Source organism: Nematolebias whitei, chromosome 10 (assembly GCF_014905685.2).
Source record: "Nematolebias whitei isolate Nwh7 chromosome 10, NemWhi1, whole genome shotgun sequence".
Taxonomy (NCBI): domain Eukaryota; kingdom Metazoa; phylum Chordata; class Actinopteri; order Cyprinodontiformes; family Rivulidae; genus Nematolebias; species Nematolebias whitei.
Window position 1 is genome coordinate 27038397 of NC_056507.1, and position 20662 is coordinate 27059058.

The 20662-nt window shown below is 40.7% G+C and overlaps 1 protein-coding gene across 1 annotated transcript in view; it reads left to right on the forward strand.

Annotated features, from left to right (window-relative positions):
- scaper (S-phase cyclin A-associated protein in the ER) overlaps positions 1–20662 on the forward strand; it is a 71059-nt gene that overhangs the window by 49559 nt on the left and 838 nt on the right. Inside the window, exons 24-29 of the mRNA XM_037683519.1 lie at positions 4519–4642; positions 6767–6996; positions 8526–8681; positions 10966–11200; positions 12507–12656; positions 18876–19067. Of these exons, the coding sequence (XP_037539447.1) occupies positions 4519–4642; positions 6767–6996; positions 8526–8681; positions 10966–11200; positions 12507–12656; positions 18876–19067 (1087 nt within the window). The remainder of the gene's footprint in view (positions 1–4518; positions 4643–6766; positions 6997–8525; positions 8682–10965; positions 11201–12506; positions 12657–18875; positions 19068–20662) is intronic.

Consider the following 20662-nt stretch of genomic DNA (forward strand, 5'->3'; position numbering starts at 1 on the left):
AATCTTATTTTGAAAAACCGCGATAGAGCGAGTCCGCTAAAAACGAACCGTGAGGTAGCGACGGATTACTGTCGTATTACAGGTACACTTTGTTGGTAGAAAAAGTTCAAGTCATAGAAAATACTTTCATCTGTTCTACATAACAGAGTTTTAAAACCATTTGAAAGAACTCTGGCTCTTTTTTTTTTTTCGTCAAAAGTTTGTGATGTTTTGTAAATGAACTGCGATGATGACGAGTCAGCTCCAGAGGAACACGCGTGCTAACCCAATTTGTATTTCAATCACTGTCTCGCATGACCTGGTGTATCCTGTGAAATCAGACCTGCTACCTGTGGTTTTATTTCAGGATGTTTTCCACCATTCGTAAAAGTGTGTATGTGTGTGTGCACACTTCTGTGAATGGCGCTGTGTGACGGCTCATCAGATTTCTCCTCCTTCATACCTGGCCAGTGTGGCACAACAGCCAGAGTAGATGTCTTGGAAGCACTCTGGGTATCAGAGAGATCAACAGCAGAATCAAATTAAATGTCATTTAGATTGCAGTGAATGAAAGGATTGTTTGACACCACAAGGAAATGGATTTGCTCCTCACCTTTTATTTTGGCTTAGGATTCTTTTTCTTCCCCTGTTTAAGAGGCAGGGGGCTCAACCTGATCTGGAAGTTGGTCAGATTTCTGCAGCACGGCTCCCGTCGGGCTCGACTGCACCCATAGGAAAGACACAGAAAAGGGTGAGGAATGTGAGACTCGGGTTGAGGAGAGCAGATCTCAGGGATGATATATCTTAAAGCAGTGACAAAAAGCATAAAGAGCCTTTTACATGCTTATTTTGTCAGCTCAGCATAGATTTGGCAATTTACCTTAATAATTTGACTAGAGTAGAAAACTGACATACTTCTTCACATCAGTGCTGGGGAAACACTGTAGTTGTTAGTTTTGATTTATCCCAGAGAATCCACCAGTCACTAAAATCAGGCAGATTTTTTAGGTATTTTGAAAACAAAATTTTTTGGGAGGGTGCAGTTTTTCTGTTGTTTTGAGCATTAGGATCTTAAATTCAGAGGTCAGTTGTACTAATCCTCAACTAAACCGCCATCTTATCATGTGTGGACCTGTGGGCTACCAGGTCAGAGCCCCGGAGGGCTGCAGAGGGGTTGGACAGGATCAGGTGTGCACCATTCTTTTACCTCTTGGCCTCATGTCTTTACAGACCTGAAGAGATTTACAGGTAAAATAGTTGTAAGATGTTATCCAGTTAGTGTTGGAGAGCAGATTACATTGCCTAATTAGGTGTGTCTGACACGCTCTCAATCTGGTTTATCAGCAATAAATCCCCACCTTTAAAGTCCATCTGGTGAACTTTTCAAAACAAGTTTGTGGTTTTTGTTTCCAAAGCAGAATTGCTCTGATCATAATCATGCTGTAGGTGAGTCGAGGGGAAAAAGATGGTTATGGTAATTTTTAAAGCCTGTCGAGTATAATCTTTGTGTAATGAGAAACCCATAGCGGTAGAGAACTGTGACTGAAATGGATGGGCACACCGCAATCCACAGAACTTTTTTTTGTTAGCAACATGAGAAAGCCTGGTGTGGCACTTACCAAATTGTTCCTTAAAAGAGCTGTCATTGGGCTGAGAGGGGTGGGGGGCCTCAGATTGTGAGATTCCCAGAGAGGCTGTAATATCAGGTGTCATGCTCATCAAGCTCAATTAGGTGGGGGGAAACCAAAGACGGATTGCTGCGATTGTTCATTGTACAAGTTGGTGTAAGAGCATAACTCAGACATGCCTCTGACAGTCTCCTCATTTGTTCAGAGATGACCAGAGACTGGCCTGATTAGCCGTGTTACAAAGCAATTGCATGCTCATTACGTGGAGCTGAGGGCCCAATCTGTCTCTCCAGACTTCAAGTGATTTCATTAGATGGTGTTTGTCATGTCGAAGAGAGAAAACAGCCATCATGTGAAATAATTACAACTTTAATGCTGGATAAACTGAGGCAAACAGCGGATGGATGGATTTCTTTCTTTTTTTTCTTTTTTTTTTAACAAGAACATTTTAAACTCTTCCTGCTAAAAGAAAATGAAGCCAGAGAAAATATGACTGGTTTTTTTTTGATAACTTGAATTATATGATGTCCTAAAGCTTTTATGTATGTATTGTATGTTCTCATCATCACCCCCCCACCACCTGCGCGACATCCTAGGAGATGCAAAAGCACCAATGGCTGCATCGCTCACTGGGCGGCCTGTGCTGGGACCCCCACCCACGCCACATGTTGCTTTTTTTGCAACCCTCATACTAGCTATGTTTACATGCACAAAATTCTCTTGACCAAATTGAAATGTTTTCAGATTAAATAATCCGAATGTTTTGTTTACATGGGCACAATCCGTTCATGATGAGCATTTACATGCAGTGGGCTTTTATTCTGAATAGAAGTACTGACATGCACAGATTGGTAACATTTCCTTAAAAAACACAGAAGAAGAAGTTCTACTTCCAGGATGAACGTAAACAAAACTGAGCCCCCAAAATGGACCTGCGCCAGGTTTTAATGACGGTGGAGACGTTACTGCACTCCCTGACTGAGCTACAGGTAATGCAGATAATTTTGAGCTCTTTCAAAGTTTCTAATAGAAATGTGTCGCTTATCGACCAGTTTTGCTTCCCCGACATGCTAATATTATTAGCATCTAGTCAGGTGGAAAATACATGAGGTAGATATAGGTCGCACATGCGCTGTCGGGTCATTTTTCCACGATCGGAATAAAATGATCAGATTAAGTGTTTACATGCACACCGTTCGGATTATGAATCGGTATAAACCTTTCGTTGTGCTTCGGTGCAATAACTATAAAGCTGATTTTGGTTCTCTCCAGTCCACTAATTACTTTCTTTACATTTAGTTGAGTGGATCAGATGAATTATATTTATCGCTCGTTCCTTATTCTTGACAGAACCTTTGCATACTCCATACACATCTTGGGACAAACTAGCAAATGAAGTTTGAGTCTCAGTGTAACCTGAATGCCACTGACCCACATGAACTTTGTTTCGCCATTTAAACACATTTCTTTGGCCGCAATTATGTCTGTCCTGCCTCGCCATTTAATCTGTGATAGATAGAAGATAACCCCACTATTGTGCTCTTCTTTACTTAACTGAATAATCTCAAATGCTACAATCGTGACTTGAGACCCCTGAAGTAACTCCTGCCCTTTGGAGGAATGCACATGGCTGCTTTGACTGTTCTCATAAGATGCATGAAACATATAATTATACCAAAAAAGTATTTGAGTTGTCGTTTTGGTATTTGTGTAGAAGCTTATCTCCGTCTTGCGTTCACTCAACAATCAGAGTCTCTGAGAATCTGATGCTGTGAAGCTGCACACAAAGGATCGTCTGCCCAGGTTCTCATGTTACTCTCCCTCTTGTTCCACAGTCTGGCCTGTCAGTGTATTCAACCATTCTTTTCGTTCTTTCACAATGTCTTTTATTATTTAATAAGGAGCTGTCATTATTTGTCACACACAGACGTAATGTTCTGAAAGAAAGTTCCTAATGTGATTTTATTTTATTTTATTTTTATTATTCTGCTGCTGCTTATTTTATTGCTTTTAGGTGGTAAGCTTTCACAACAGTTTGAAACTTGGCCAAACACTCAAAATGTTGTGATTCTCACTTTAACACCACATTCCATGTTTCACAGTTTTATCCTGCTGTGTCAATATTGACACGCTGAAATGAGTGACGTGCCTGCGGAAAACCCAAAGGCTAGCGATAGTTTTTTGGCAGACGTTGCTGAGCGCTCGCCTCATGCCGTTTCCTCCACCATGCCAGAGTGGTTTGACTGAAAACGCACAGCAGATGTGAAGGTTCGGTAGATATCAAAATGTTTACCAGTTAAAGTAAACACGGCCTACTTTAGGCTCTGGAGAGAGGGATTCCATCTTTCCACCGAGCAGATAGGACACGCTATTCCTGTAATGGATAAAATATACAGTTGTCAGAAAATATTAACTGATGAAACGAGGTGAGGGGGAGTAGCAGTCAAAGCAGAATGATCGGTCAGTTATCAGAAGCATTAATCTTCCCTGCGGCTTGTTGTAGAGCAGACACAACACAGGGGTACGCTGGCTGCTGTTCGGAGCTGCTTTGTTTTATCTCTCCAGCGGAAATGCAGCACCAGCTCGGCCAAGATGGGACTGAGGATTGCACTCAGCACCTCAAAAGGTGGCTGCAGAGGGGAGTCTCCACATTAAGTAGCTGATACGAGTGTTTTATTACTCAAACTCACTTCCGTCCTTGCGCTGTCAGTGAGATATACTTTTGACTAGTGAAGACAAACTGCACCCTTAAGAAACCACAAATAGAGGAGAGTGTGTTTGGTTTCCTAATGCCTGCAGATAATGTCAGTGCCCAGGTCACTTTTACATCCCACATTTCTTTAAATAATTCCATGGGGTGTTTTATTTTAAAGTTGTGATTAATAATTGTTGTTTTGTCTTTCTTTCTTAGATCTCTTTGCGCTGCTGTAAATGTCTACTATCTGGCATGTTCCTGCAGTAACTTCAACTGCTGTTATGTGCTGTTTAGCAACAAGATAGTCTTCCTCATGGACCTGCTGCTGCATCAGCTGACAGTAAGTCAAGGAAAAGTCAGTATAAAATCCAATGAAACAAGTCATGCAAGTCAAATAGTATTATGACTTGTTAAAACTAACTGTATATTGATTATTTAAATATAATTTCATTCAGCCTTTATTTATACAGGCTAATCCCACTGAGCCTCAGAGACTTGTTTACAAGAGAAACCTGAAACTATAGAACTATATATTATATTAATTATATATTATATAAATATAATATTTTATTTAACTAGATTTACATAATGGTCTCTTTTGGTCACTTTTGTTAGTTAGTCAGAATGATGTTGATGGAGAAAAAAAAAAGATGTGGTCTGAATGGCAGCTTTAAGGCCTTTACGTTTGCTTGCACAATTATTGATTTCACTAATATGCACTGTTGAACAACAATATTATCTTAAGATGCTGTGCACCAATAACAAACTGATTTGTTTGCTTTAAAGTTTTGTGAAGACCGTATGGATAATTTCCAAAAAATATTTTGTCAAATGATGAAACGGGTTTTTATTTTGGCTCAGTTTATTTTAAATGATTGAGGCCCAGAAAAGGCAACAGTATTTTCATATTTCTTCCATTTACAATTTTAACCTGCAATGGGTTATTTGCTGTTAAATGATTTATTTTAAGCATTGTTCTCAGGCATGTTTGAACCAATGTAGTGATTCATAAATTATAAGAAATTTCACTTTGAAAATATGCCCTTTTTAAAACCATAAACTTGCCATTTTAATTTCACTAAAAAAGGCAATGCATTTTTCTGGTGTTGATTATTTTTATATTACTTAAAAATGGAGAAAGGCTAGTGAGTCCTACATAGTTTCCCAGGTTTCCCCCCGATTCTTCCTACCAGAGGGAATGTGAACACAGGCAGGCAAGCGGGCTAAATTGTGGCGACATGTCAGCCCATATCCTTCAGCACTCTGTTAGGAGGACTGTAAACACCAGCTCACTCCAAACATCCAACAGTGGCGGCTCACTGGGGCCGCCTACACTCACAACGCAGACAGGACAAGGCGCAGGCCACAGGGTTGTGGTGCATGCATGAACTCCACTGGGGCTTCCTTCTTCAGCTGAGTTCCAATCCAAAGCAGTCATGTTTCCTTAGGGCACAGAGGGAGAGGTTAGCCTGTATACTCCAGTTTATATAAAACATATCCCAGCAGCTGCTCTGCTGATGGACATCTCCAGCAGCAATGCAAGAGATGAACTCTTCTCGTGTTCAGTTTCTCATGCTCCTTTACAGTCTGTTATGGTGAGACGTGATGAAGTTGACAAACTTCAGCTTTAATGCAGGTTTGGTTTGGTTACTGTGCTTTCAGACGCGCACAATGTATTTGTGTGCATGTCTGCATTTTGGTATGTGTGCACATAGAGTGCAGCAATGGGGGTTGCGCTGCCATATGAGCATGCCCCTCATTTAATTAGATTTGTGGAGAATGTCGGTGGATTTACCTATGCTGTCAGCAGTCACCCCGACTGTCGGACCAAACGGGGAGTGTTTTACCTTTGCAAGCTTTCACACAAAGTGGAGGCGCTGTATTTCAAATGTGGTCCTCTGTTCATGGGTGTCTGATCTTTCTCAAAAACTAATTGGGCTTCCAAATTGTAGGCTGTAACTGGCTTTGATTAAAGTCTGTTTGTTTGCGCTGTGTTTACGAGGCTAAAAGAACCATTTAAACAGTCACTTTACTACGATTTTAATGGTGCTAATTACTAATTTTTTTTCTTATATGGTTAATTATCAACCTGGTTAATTGTTTATTTACGAAGCCAATATTCAACTTGTCTGCTGGCCTCCTTAGATAGAGAACTTTACTAAATGGCCTTTCTATGTATGTGAATGTTCCTGTAAAGTGCCCTGAGACAACTTTGTTGTGATTTGGCGCTATATAAATAAACTGAATTGAATTGAATTTGACGCACATGTTTAAATTGTTTCTTATAAACCCCCCTGGCCTTTTAACATTAGCGTTTGTGCTAACTAAATAACTTTTACTTGATGTAAAATCTCTACAGAAGCTTCTTAGCATCAGGTTTTATTAAAAGACCAGAAAACCAGCAGATGCAGCTCAGACATGGTTATTAATTCAGATATTTTAACATTTTGTCCTGTTTTAACAGCTGTATGTTCCAGATGAAGACAAATCCATTTTTGGTCGCAGCGTAAACAAACAAGTCTTTGAAGGTTTCACAACAGGCCTGCTTCAGACCATTGCCACCATCTTGGACTCCCTGTGGCTGCGCACTTCCGAGTCAGGACACTCCGAAAACCCATGGATCCCCTCTTCAGATGTCAAGGCCAAAAGCTCTGCAGCGGAGTCCCTTAACACTCGTGCCCAAGATCTAATCAGGTATTTAGCTTTTAAAAGTGTGTGTGTAACTCTGTTTCACTTCCTCCTCCACCTCCTTTTCTCACCTTTCAACCTTTTTACCTCTTTAAGTACACTTCTCCTGCGCTCTTCTCTACCGTGTTAAGAATTAGTCAACATCCGATTTCCTCAAGAGCATGCCACATGTAAGGAATAGGCTAACAAAATGTCAGATCACTTGGAAAAGGTCCAAGCAGTGTCTTGTTAAAATGGGAGTAGTGTGAGAATGAGGTGTGCTCTGGCGCTTTTCCAGCATGTTCGTTTTCTGCACATCCAGAAACACATTTTAAGTAATATCGGTTTCTGTGGGGGCTTGCAAAGTCACATAAACAAAGAGCACTTCCATAGCTTTGAAAGATCCCCTTGAACCTGGCATTTCAACTGGCTCTGTTGGCCTGGACTGTAGGAGTCGTGGCTGTGATAGAGAAATGTGGACCATGAGGAAAGGCAGGCCCAATGGCGCAAAGCCTGGTGGGCTAGTGCAGTCTTTCCACCATCCCTCCCACAAACCATGATTCATCTGAACAGAGCAGCTGCACAGGCCCACCAATCTCATCCACTGACCCAGTTGTAACCCCAAAATAAGGGGGTGGATGGGGAAGGGGGTGTCTGAGAAAAATGGTGTCGTCAGTCTGATAATCTCAAGTGCGAACACAAGATTTACATCAACCGTCTTTTAATGTATATGTGAGGAAGAACAAAAGATAAAAACATATTAAGCTCTGCAAACCCTTTCTAGAATGTTGGGCTATAAATTTCCTTGCTGCTAATTTAGTTTCTCAATTCCCTTTTTTTATGCTAATGATAAGTTTTATCGTTGCAATCTTTTAAAACTATGATCTGTCACTAGACAAAGTTTTAGGAATAGCTTTTTTTAAACTTGCATAAATGTGTAGAAGAGGTCAAACAAAGCAGTGGAGTTTGGTTCACGATGTCAGATGACCTGAGGTGCCGGGGTGTTGCCATGCGTGCCGGTAATCACCTGCTTTGAGAAGATTTCACTCAGTGATAATTCTAAGAACAAGCCAAATCTAAAACGAGTGACAAGTTAAAGCAGCAACAAGGCTAAGAACTCTGACATGCTTGGCATCTGCAGGGCTGTCTAGATTTTCATAAGCGGTCAATGCTTCAAGGTCTCTGCATACCAGAAGTTTTGAGAAGACTAGCCCCAGGTCAGCAGACTGTCAAGGGCTCAGAGCAGGGCTGGCACAGAGGCCACAACAGCCTTCTAATGACACTATTAGGGGTGATTTGTGGCTGAAAGAGTACAGGGAACATGATCATGAGTCCTGTCATTGGCAAAGACAAATTGTAGATATCACAGTAATAGCAGAAGGTGGAGGGCTTAGGTGAGAGATTGGCTTACACTTGCAGTGCTGTGGGAGAATGAACAGAAAAGGCCTTTGTTTGCTTGGGTGAAAGAACCTTTTTAAAGTGTTTCAAACAAAGTGTGTTTTAGCTGCCTATGTAATAAACCATGTAATGTGTTTGTTCTTATCTGTTTATTCTAGCTATGTGGTGAACATGGGTTTGATTGACAAGCTGTATGGGTGCTTCTTGTCAGTCCAAGGCCCTGTAGACGAGCACCCCAAGATGTCTGCGTTCCTCCAGCAAGCATCAGCTCTGCTGTATAGCATGTGTAAATTGTGCTTTGTCATAACTGGACGGTGAGTTTGTTTCTTATTACACTCCTTAAACATCTCTGATCTCTTGATCGTCTGTAAACACACACCCTTGTCTCTGTCCTAGTAATGACAGACACCAAGTAACTATTGTCACTTCATTGTCAGTAGTGTTCATAAAGACAAGCTCATGGTTACTCAAACAAAGAGTGTGGCTACTCTGCAATCAGCCAGCCAGTCATTTACTCCAGCCAGCAAGCTGGTTACCTCAGATAGAGATAGGCATCTACTTGACCCAGTGCTCTGTCACTCACCATAAACCTTAGCCTGCAGCAGTGGTGGGGGGAGCCCACCCACATGTGCCATGGTGACCTCCATACAGAGAGGTTCAGTGGCGCCGCTGACAGAGGCTAAGCACACAGTCACACCAAGGGACATCAGCACAAGTCCTGACTTCAAAGAATGGTAGTGTAGCATCAGAACCAGGTATTCTTATGCCATGCTGTGCAAAAAAATAAATAAAATATAAAAATAAAAACTTGATATGAGCTGCTAGGTGTTTTAGTTGTTACATAGATTCTAGCTGTTTATAGGATTATTGCTTCATCTTACAAGCTCTAAAGTACATAAACAATGACCCATTGTTTTAGTACCAACTAAAACAATGTTAATTTCATAAAATTTGTAAGAAAACCTCTTTGAAGAGCTTGCAGTCGATGCAGCATCCTCTGAGCCCTGTTCTCTGAGCGTCGTCTATAAAATCACTTAGTAGGCCTGAATAATATTTGGACCATGCCAGTTGCTGTGTCAGGGGATTATAATAGCATTTAGAGGCTGTGTTCTTGCCTAGCAGCATATTTCACACAAAGCCTGTTGGCTAACATCAAGTATCAGCATGCACTGTAGGTTTCATGTCGAGGTCACACACCCTCCGTTCTACAGAGCTGCAAATCATAGATGGAGCTGCTGCCGTAGTCTTAAATTGTCTGCTTGCAGTGACTGAGGGGATTTCTACGGAAGCTGGAGTAAGCTTGATTCCATCAGTGCAACAAGGTAGTTTTACATTTGATAAACGGTACTAGTATGCCCATTCTTGCCTAAAAATAAAAAAGACACTGTTATTTTCTTGGGTATTGATGAAGTCGTATCGCTCGGATTCAAGTAAATCGACTTTGTGTATAAGAAGTTAAAGCTTTCAGCACCTTGTTAGGTTACTCAGTTAAATCTACTACCTTGAAATTACTAGAATGAGCTGCACGTCACCTCGTTATAGTGTTTACTGTTGAAATGAGACAAGACCACAATCCTGTAAGCCACCATTTTTAGCTAATCTGGTTTGTAATTAGCTATACTTGAGTCAGAATAGGGACTGGAGTTGTGAATTAGCTGTAGCTATATACTCTTTGTGCAATGCATCAGTCACAGACTTGTTCTGTTCTATGTTTGTGTGCATTGTCCCTGTCAAATAAACTAACTAAAAAAATTTTTAAAAATCAAAAGAGCTTAAAACATTTAACTAGAATTCTGCAAACAGTTCAGTATGAGCTCATAGTCCGATTGATTTTCCTCCCATTGTAGTTTAGGGCAATCTGAAAATGTTCTAGACATCGTAGCACATAAGAACACATCTGAGAATTGTTTGTGGAGCCGGTCATCCATCAGAGAGGCTGAAAAATCTGCCAGTGAGACAATATAGCTGCAAATGATCAGGAATGTTTACTGTGAGCTGAATAATGCGAGATGCTGCTTCATCATTTTTTATATACAATATATACTTTTGCTGAGCTGTACATTGCTTTTCTGTCACTTGTCAATATTATGGATGCATATAAATACTTGTTATATTGAGAGCAATACAAGAACAGTAAAAAAAACCTTCATCTACCATTCTCATGTTTTAAAGCATCAACAGTAACCTCCACACCATTTTAGACAGATTTGCATGCACACAAACACACAAGGATTCCCTTATTGGAAATTTCACTTTGAGAGTGCATCTCCACCAGAAATTTACCACAAATGCAAAACAAAACACAAACAAACAAATAAAAAACAAATAATATGCATTTCTCCTGTCAAAGCAGTCAGTTTTGTTGGCTTTTAACAGAAGTGCTAACTTCATAAATATAGAATAAAGTCATCTTTATTTAATCTGATATTAAACTAAATTAAACACTAAACTCACAAAATATATTTCTGACCTTAGTTGCCAACATGTTCAAGTATTTTCTTTTGGAGTCCTGTAATCCAGAGTTTATGTACCGGTAGTTTATCCGTTTTTTTTATTCCTTCAAAACATACAGTATGCTTCTTCTTTCTTCCCCTTTAGTGCTCCCAGTATATTTGACAACAAACGCCAGGACCCAACAGGACTCACAGCCCTGCTGCAGTCCACAGACTTGGTGGGAGTGGTGCACACCCTGTATTGTATTCTGCTGCACAGTTTCTCACCAGAGTCCGCGTCTCAGAGTCAAGAACCCTACAGCCCTGAGGTCATCCAGGTGGCTCTGCAGGGCATTCGCTTCCTCAACAGTTATGCCCTTCTTGACCTTTCTGCCTTCCAGGTAAAAATATATATATAAATGTATATCATTTATCAAGTTTACAAAATAGGTTTTCTCTTTTTATACAGGTGCCGTTTGTTTGAGCAAGCATTTCCCTTGGCTGCAACATTTTATTTTACTAGGTGCGGCAAGAGGTCTAACTTTTAAAAAAATAGGTTACATGAAGTTTCTAACAAATATATACTATACTCCTTTATTTTAATAAATCTATGCTTGTGGTCAAATTAATGCTAGTTGATTAGTAAAGAGACATTTTAAAAGGAGTTGTTATTTTAGGAACTAAGCTGACCTGTGGACATAAACAATGGTGCCCTTTGACCTTGGGTCTTTCTCTTTTTTTTTGGAGGTTGAGTAGAAACCAGTGGGTTTGACATTAGGATGGAGCACAAGTGATTATCACTGTACGCACGGCAATACATTATCCACCCTGTGGAGGACGGGGCGACAGCTTCACTGTGCTAAGTCACCACACAGACTGAGAGCCACAGAAGCGAGCCAGAATGCCGTTAATTATTTTAATGCCTTGGGGTAATTACTTTGAAGCAGCTTCCTGTCACTGACCCGCCACGTTCAGGCAACTCAAAACAGCTGGAAATGAAAGTGTTTCTCTGCCGCAATTTTATGAACATTTTAAATTATGTTGCCCTTTTTTTTTTTGGCTCCGATTCGTAATCACCTTGTGTTTCGCATTACTTCACTGCAACAGCTTCTTCACATTCATAGAAGTAGACTGATCAAAATTCAGAGCTTGAACTCGTTCTCCTGATGCTTCCAGAAATGGGTTTTTAGATGCAGATTTTAAAAAGATCCAAGCAGTGTAATTTACCAGGTTTCTTAGAGGGTGCTTTCAGGCGGAACAATGTAACTTCGTTACAATTAGTTAAAATTAGCTAAAATAAAATAATTGTAACAAAAATTGTTTTAATACCGTTTAAATAAAAAAAATGACTAAATGTTTTGTTTTGGGACTTGACGCCAGCTTTAAGTTCCTCAGGTGTTTATAAACGTTACGACGCAGACACACCCAAACTTCCAGAACAAATTACGATGATCTTACGGCGCTCCGTCACACTGACATGTTTAATAAATAATGTCCGCGTGCTCCACCTAGTATCTTAACTTCTAAGTAGGATTGAGTTGCTTTACGGTTGGACCCTGTTTGATTTGCTTATACACTTTAACCATGTATGTTTCTACCAGCAAAAACGTATAACCTTTTATTGCTTCACATCGTGAAGTTGTCACGCACCGTCCACATTTAAAAAGTCCTGCGGCCGCACACTGACATGGTTTGTCTGTTGCTCAGTCTGTTCTAGGAGCTGAAGGCCTCTCTCTGGCTTTCCGACACATCGTCAGCTCGCTGCTGTGGTACTGCACCCAACATTCATCTGAAGACCTGCTGCACGAAGTCATCATCTGTGTGGGCTACTTTACTGTCAACCATCCTGACAACCAGGTAAAATAAACAACTAAACTGACAACAAATGTAGTATTAAAACAAGTCAAATCTAAAACACCATTTTATTTTATTTTTTTATTTTATTTTATTAATTTGTATTTAAGTGACAAATATAAAGACTGGAACTTAAGTTATAAAAAGCATAAGATAAAAAATTATTTATTAGTTTTTACAAATTGTATTTTTTATTTTTCATTGTATAATATTTGAAACCAACTAAAGCATTTTCAGATGACTTTTTGCAATCAGTCCTTATGGTAACATGCAGTATGTTTATCTTTTATTTTTTTATTTATAAAAAGCTTTAAATTTGTCCCAAAAAAAGGCTGGAAGACGTCAATTTATTTATATAGCACATAAAAACAGCAGAAGTTGACCAAAGTGCTATACAGTTTAGTCAAATTAAAATTAAAACAAGAAAGAAGAACAAGAAAATACATCTTGTGTCACTAGGGAAACAAAAAAGTTAACAATAAAACACAACAACAGGAAAAATCATCTAACTGGTTCTCAGACTCAGCCTGGATCAAACGTCAGGGACAAAAGATGAGTCTTAAGCAAAGATTTAAACGTCTCCACAGTCTTAGCTGTCTTTAAACGATCAGGTAAACTGGTCAACGGTTTTGGAGCAGTGGCTGAAAAAAGCCCGATCACCTCTGGACTTCAGTTTGGATCTAGAGACATCTAAGAGGAACAGGTTGGTAGACCGGAGTGCTCCTACTGGAGTGTAGATGTTAACAAGATCACATAAATATGACGGGGCCAGACCTTTTAAATCTTTAAAAACAAGCCGTAAAATCGTAAAATCGGAGAAGATAGCAGTATTTAACTTGTAAAAAATAATAGTAATAATAAAGCAAGCAATACACTTGACCATCAGTTTGATCGTGCATCAAACCTGATTTCAGATGTTACTGAATTTCTAAAATTTTCTTCTTTTTTTTGTGTGTCGTGTGATTATTTTCTCTGGGACGGGTTTCATTAAAACACCCTGAGTTGTGTAAAGTTGTCTATTTAGGATGAAAAGCTTGATGATATCATGTTACCATTCTTCTTCTCATGTATTATTAGTCAGAAAAAGGGTGTAGTTTTGTAATCGTAACAAAAAGCACCTGTTTAAAGATTCATGCCTTGGCACCTTCCTGCCGTTGGTCTGTGTGTCGTCTTTTGTACCACAGAGTGAGCCTTTGTCTCCCCCACCCCCCCGGAGCTGGGCAGTCTGCTTGCCTCAATGTTACAACTACTTAGGAGGCTGTGTGGAAGTGAGCAGGAAGTGATGGAGCAGAGACCTGGCTGCTGTGTGGCTGGCTGTCATGAATGGCCCGTCTATCGGGCCCCTGATTAGTCCTGCTACAGTTGGCTGGGCTTTGATTAGTCTGAGCCACACGAGCGACAGTCACAGCTTCAGTGTCTGATATCACATTTTATGTCTACCTGATTGCAAACCCAACGTTACAGTTTATAGCCTTATTACCGAGTCACTTCCCTTTTGACCTGTGACATCCTGCTGTTCCTCCCTACAAGCTAATCTAATTATCTGAATGTGCAGAATTAGCATTTGTTGGTCATTGCAGATTTAATTAGCATATTATAAGTAGTAATTGAATAAGGGCTAATTGAATTCAGCATTTGATAAACTACTAATTGTGAGACACTCAGCTGAGAACAGCATTGCTAAAATAACATGTGCGACAGGACCTGCTAACGCTGCTAACAAGACCACGCCGCTAACCGATCACCATGGTGCCAACGTGACCATGTTGCTAAGAGAGCCTCACTGTCATCAGAACCACTCTGCCAATAGGACCTTGCTGCTGTAGATTTATTTCTATTTCACTTTTGGCACCTTGTTGCTGTATTGTTTGTTGCATGCTTTGAATAAATCCCAGTTTATGTTAGTTTTGGGGCTCCGAGTCCGACTCCGCTCGCATTAAGCGTGTAAATTATAGCCGAACCGAACCTATGAGAATCATGCTGCTGCTGTTCGGTGCATTGTTTTACACTATTAGTGTTTAGCATATATCTTAGATCTTTTAGTGTACCGTTGGACAATCATTTAGTGTCTTAGTTTATATCTTAGATCCTAATTTACTGTTACTTTTTACACTTTATATTTTTGCTATTGTTTGATGTAACTGGGACCCTGTGTACACAGTTTCGTTCCACCTCGTGTACCACATGAGATGCGAATGACAATATAGGACCTTGAATCCTTGAAAGTTGTGATTTTCTTTTGGCCAGAATCCTTTCATTAATGGCGAAGAAATGACAACAAAACTCCTTTTAAACCTGCTTTAAAAAAAAAGAAGAGTTTTTGGGTGTAGATTGTCAGGAAACAGGATCCACCACAACTTCACACGGTTGATCCTTGCCAGTGGTCCAGTTCCTGGAACGCGTCCATTCGGTTCTGCACCAAGATGGATGGCTTCAAGCAGAATATTTAGAGCAGCTTGAGCTTTTCTTGAGCTAATGTAAGCACTGGCAGGACAAAAAAGCGGCCCGACCCGAGGCCCTTTGCCGTCCCGAAGACTGCTGATTCACTGTCGACACACCAGCTTTTGTTTATATACACGCTTTAGAAATAGAGCTGCTCATAAAAAGCAGATCTTAGAAGCAGCCCCTATATGTAGTGATGTATTCCCTCTGCTTTGGAGGGGCATGAATTATTCAACTTGCCGCACACACACATACACATCAGGAGAGTGACATATGCAGGCTTTTGTGTTTTTATTTGAGCGTCTCTGCTTATGGGGGCAATCGAGCCATGTAGCCATATGTTTCTTTGTTATTTGAGTGCGTCTGTAGAGACCTTCTGACAAACAAACAGAGCTAATTAAATTGATGTTGTCACTGACATATATCTACTTCCTTTTTTCTCTCTGAGGAGAGACATCCCGGTAATCTTCATGTCTTTAACAACAGTGATTCATTCATGATTCATCCACAGTGATGATGAGTTGGAGCTTTTGGCTGACGGTAACTGTAAAATGGTGACATGTTAACCCACTTGATTCTGGGTAGATATCTTTTTTTTTAGAACAAAAGCAATTTCAGAGTGTGGAAATCTTATGAAAACATTGTTTTTTCTTTAGTTCATTGAAAGCTGCCGCTCCCACACAAGCAGACTGAGCTTCACAAAGGCTATTATGTCTTAAAAACACACACAATTGGGTCTAATTTCCCCATGTTTACGGATGTTTTAATGTAGCCGTATTGGTTGCCCTGCGATGCCTTCCGAGACCCCTTTGTGCTTGTATTTCAAAAATTGTTTTCTTTGCACCGGCAGCCGTCCCTTGAGCTTCGACTCGTCTCCAGACAGAACATCCAATACACACATCTCCAGGACTCTGCCTTATCGGTGGGGTCAGTCCTCTTCTTCCCATTCTCTTTGAGGGCGTTTCCTCCACCCTGCAGGCCCAAGTCGGGCTTTAGGTCTATAATTCCTGTTAACCTGATGTTGAAAGTCTTCCTTCAGCAGTCCATTACTGCCAAGACAACCTAGCCCTCACTGCCTGCGGGGTAAGTGCAGCTCGTACAGACCACTGGGAGCCAGCAGCGGGGAAATACACTCAGTGCATCACCCGGCAGAGTAAACACAGGCAGAGAAACGGTGACATACAAGCACGCTCCACTAACTGGCAGGAGAATGTCTGATTGTTAGCGCGGCGCATGATTTACACTCTGCTTCAAGGGTGAACGCAGGTCCAACTTTAAGTGAAGCTGAGGACATTTTTATCCTCGCAAACCTCTCATTGAGAGGTTCCCATTTGTCTGCAACGCTGTCGTCAGCTTGGTTTCAGAGCAGAATTATCAGCAGTTGGATCTGAGCTGGAATGACAGCATCAGCTCATAGAGATAAATGAGAGTTATTAAGGTTTATTGTGTAAACAGTGGGGTTTTCACAGAGCTTTAAAACCAGCCGACGGTCACCTGAAACGTCAAGTTGGAGTGTCTTTGTCAATGTCTGCCACTAACATTGTCCAAAGACGGTTTACACAGCGTCCTGCGCAGACTTCAAGAAGCCGTGGAAGTTGTAAAAAAGCACTAAACGGTTTTGTTTGTTTGTTTGTTTTTACTTTGTGCTGTCTGCCGTGCAGCCTGTCTTATCTGTGAAGGCGTTCTGCTGGATCTGGTTTATTTTGAGGATTTGAGCGTCAGATAAACGATCCTTCTCCCACCCTAGTTCCTCTGGAAGTGTTTGGGTTGTCTGGACCAAATAACAAATATTTCTAAACATTAATGTCCTCAGCACGTCAGATGTATTATTGTAACTATTTTGTGCATTAAGGAATGTTGCTCATACAATTTAAAGATGCAGGCTGAAAGAACTATTTCTTTTTCCGCCCATTGATTAATCTGGCTTAACGACGGTTTGTTCTTCCTTCTCATTTTTCCCAGGAATCTGTTTCGGGACATTAATTTTACACAGTCTTTGTTGTCACTGGGAACAGTGGGGAAGTTATGTAATAAAGGCACCATAAAGCTGTCTGAAAGAAGCCACATCTTTTGAACGTAAGAAAGAACAGAGCAGCCAAGACACTTGAGTTTGCTCCGAGTTCTGCTTGAAATGTGGACCAGATGCCAGTTGAGTTATCTGACACTGAGCTTCGAGCTGGAGATACTTCAGCTGAGCTCTCGGTTCGTGTTTTCAGACTCGGTTGTACCTCTCCACCTGGTAAAAGTTTGGAAAATTGGCAGGCACAATTTTGTTTCTACCTCCAGACTCCCATGTCTTTGTTTTATGTCATGTCTCTTCATGAGGCACTTGAGGGTGGACAATTTGTTTAAGCAGCTGAAGATGGAATGAAGATGCCTGGTGGAGGATTATGAGATTGCCGGGAGATTTGTGGGTCGGATCACCTAAGAGCTCCAGCTCAAACATCCTCTGCTTGCTGCGGTGTTAAATTATGATACATAAACGCTCAGGATTCAAACAAGAATTAAATAGATTCTTCTTCTTCTTTTGCAGAATTATGGTTTTTGAGTTCTGGTGCTCCCAGTTTGTCTTTGGGCGAATCGTCTTAACAAACAAGATTAAATATGATCATAATCTGGTTTAGTGAAGAAAATGCCCTGAAAGAAAGTAGCTCTAAAAGAAAACAGCTTTTTTCCTTCAGTACATAGATTTTCTCAAGTCTTAAATTCCTTTAGGAAAATAAGTTGATGCACGCCAAAAAAAACATGTTTTTCACATTTAAACAGACAAATCTACTGAAACGCATCCGCGCAAAGTAAAACGTTTCAGGTAGAGAAAAGAAATTAGTGCTTACAATTTAAAATGTTTATAATGTGTTTAAGCTGGGATTGACCAGTCTGTGGAGTTTTTTTTAGTTTTTTTTAACAAGTGATCGGAACTGAAACTGTTTTTGAGTCCTTTTGAACACACGGAACGAGGTCAGCTCTGAGAAGCTTCACTTCAAACTGATAAAAAGCAATGACTTATCGCTTTGTTTATCCTGCTGCTCGAGCTTGGAGTGCATTATCAAAGGGGCGGCCAGTGGAAGAGTATTAGTGTGTATTTTGAGGAGGGGAAGAAAAAAAATCTTGTAAAGCTTGTGAATTTATGTCACTGTGACTCTGGGACCTTACTCAAGACTTCTGGTTTCCATTGATGCTGAGCCTGTAGTCCTGCAGCCTGTACCTGTAAAGCTGTGCAGCCGGGATTTGGCACGTTGACCTCCTGCCTCTGGGATGGTTTTTCATGGGCGTCTCAAGCTCAGAGGCGACTGGACCCCCCTTTCTTTATCCTTTTCTATAAATAAGTCTGGGGTTGGTTTGGGATTTAATTCCAGTCACCTGGTTGTGATGTTGTTTGGTTTAGGGCGATAAGAATGCTGTTAATACCAGCTGAAGTTTGCACCGTGAATGACCTCTTCACCTGAGCTTCGTCCTGCCCTGACGTCACGTTTCAACCTTTTTTAAAGAGTTCAACACAAAACTTAAAAGTGTAGTTTGAGCCTCTGACAACACATTTTCCTCCTGTTACCATCACACTATTGACATTTTGCAACAAGACATCCCCATCATTGTGTTTTATAGTGTGTGATTGTGAAACGGGAGACTCTGCCCCCCCCCAGGTCTCCTCCTAATGGCTGTTTGTGTGTTGTTTTAGTGGCAGTTTTACATGTGGGCGGGGCATACGGTGGTGATTTACAGCCAGCAGTGCCACTGACTGGATCAGGGACTGACTGGGCGTCTGCTCGCTGTGTGTTCCAGGTGATCGTGCAGTCTGGCCGCCAGCCCAGCGTCTTGCAGAAACTGTGTCAGCTGCCCTTCCAGTACTTCAGCCACCCGCGCCTCATCAGAGTGCTGTTTCCGAGCCTGATCTCGGCCTGCTACAACAACTCTCAGAACAAAGTCATCCTGCAGCAGGAGATGAGCTGCGTGCTGCTCGCCACCTTCATTCAGGTAAATAGAGGGCCTTTCACGTTGAGAGTTTTGGACTAAAATCGTCGTGTTGAGACATGACAGATGTGTTGACGTTTAATACATACTCTGTGTTATCACAAGATGTCTCAGTATGTGAATGACTCCGTTACTCCCTCATCACATTTTAGCTTCGTATCTAAAATTGTCTCGAGTCAAAGCCATTTTTCTGTTCTCTAATGCCAATTAGCTTTAGTCGTCAAATTGAATTTTATAGAAACCAAAGTTAATCAGTTTCATTAAAATCTGACCTGTGGTCCAAGACATATTTTGCTAACAAATGGGTTTAATTCAAAACATTGATTAAGTTTGAGGCAAAGGCGTCACACAATCGGTATAATAGAGTGGAAGTATGAATTGTGAAGTCTCTGCTTTTACGACAACAAATTTTAGTTCATCGTGTGGAAAATTGACTGAATTATAACCATTCTTGTGTTTTACAAGTTCAGGTGGCTGTGGCGGCCATCTTGAATAGTGTGTGCTTCAAAAGTTAATCAGTCGTAGAAGTACAACCAGTGATTAGTCCCTTAAAGTTTAATTTAAATCTGTCCAGCAGTTGAGATATTTTGCTAACAAACACATAGTTGACTTCATACAAAGTAGGTAATGGGAAAACATTTAAGCAAAGATCTTGTGCAGTCTGTAAACACTCAGAATATGTGTTGGGGATCAGGCTCAGCTACTACCACACCAAATTTTATATCTGTCACAGATCTCTCATGTTGAGCAAGCATGAAGGTGACAGTGGAAAGGGAAAACTCCCTCATGAGGAAGAAACCTTTAGCAGAACCAGGCTCAGATCAAGCGGTCATCTGCTTCGTCCAGCTGAGTTCGATAGGAACAGATACACAATGGCAGGTCAAGAATCACATGTTAAGATAGAAATAGTATCAAATGAAAACTATTCAGTTTTAGCAATAATTTAAGGAAATGTGGTCAATTTGTCCTCTAGTAGTCTAAGCCTATAGCAGCATAACAAGCCAACCCTAACTATAGGATTTATCAAAAAGGAAAGTCTTAATCCCAGTCGTAAAACTGGACAATGTGTCAGCCTCACTGGAAGTCGGTTCCACAAGAAGAGGAGCCTGAGAACTGAAAGATCTTCCTCCCATTCTGCTTCTGGGAACTCTAGGAACCACAAGTAAACCTGCAGTCTGAGAGCGAAGTGCTCTGTTAGGAAAATATGGGACAATAAGGTCTCGAATATAAGATGGAGCTAGGTTGTTGAGGACTTTGTAGGTCAGAAGATTTTAAATTAAATTCTAGATTTGACAGAATTTGACTTGAATCAAGTCGGCTCCACAAGTTAGGCAGTTGTAGACATCCCATCATTCTCAGTAAAGTTCCTCCAGTGATTCTTGACATATTTTGGGAACATCTACACAAATGTATACACAGGCAGAGAAAAGCACCTGAAGGCAAAGGCAACAAAAAAAACACTGAGTATTTGCCCTCCTAGATTTGTAACCTTATCCTCTTCCAGCTGAATTTTTTACTTCCAGAGAAAATCTCTAAAAATCTGGATTATTCTCCACACTTGAGATAATCACATTAGCTGTGCATTAGCTAATTGACGA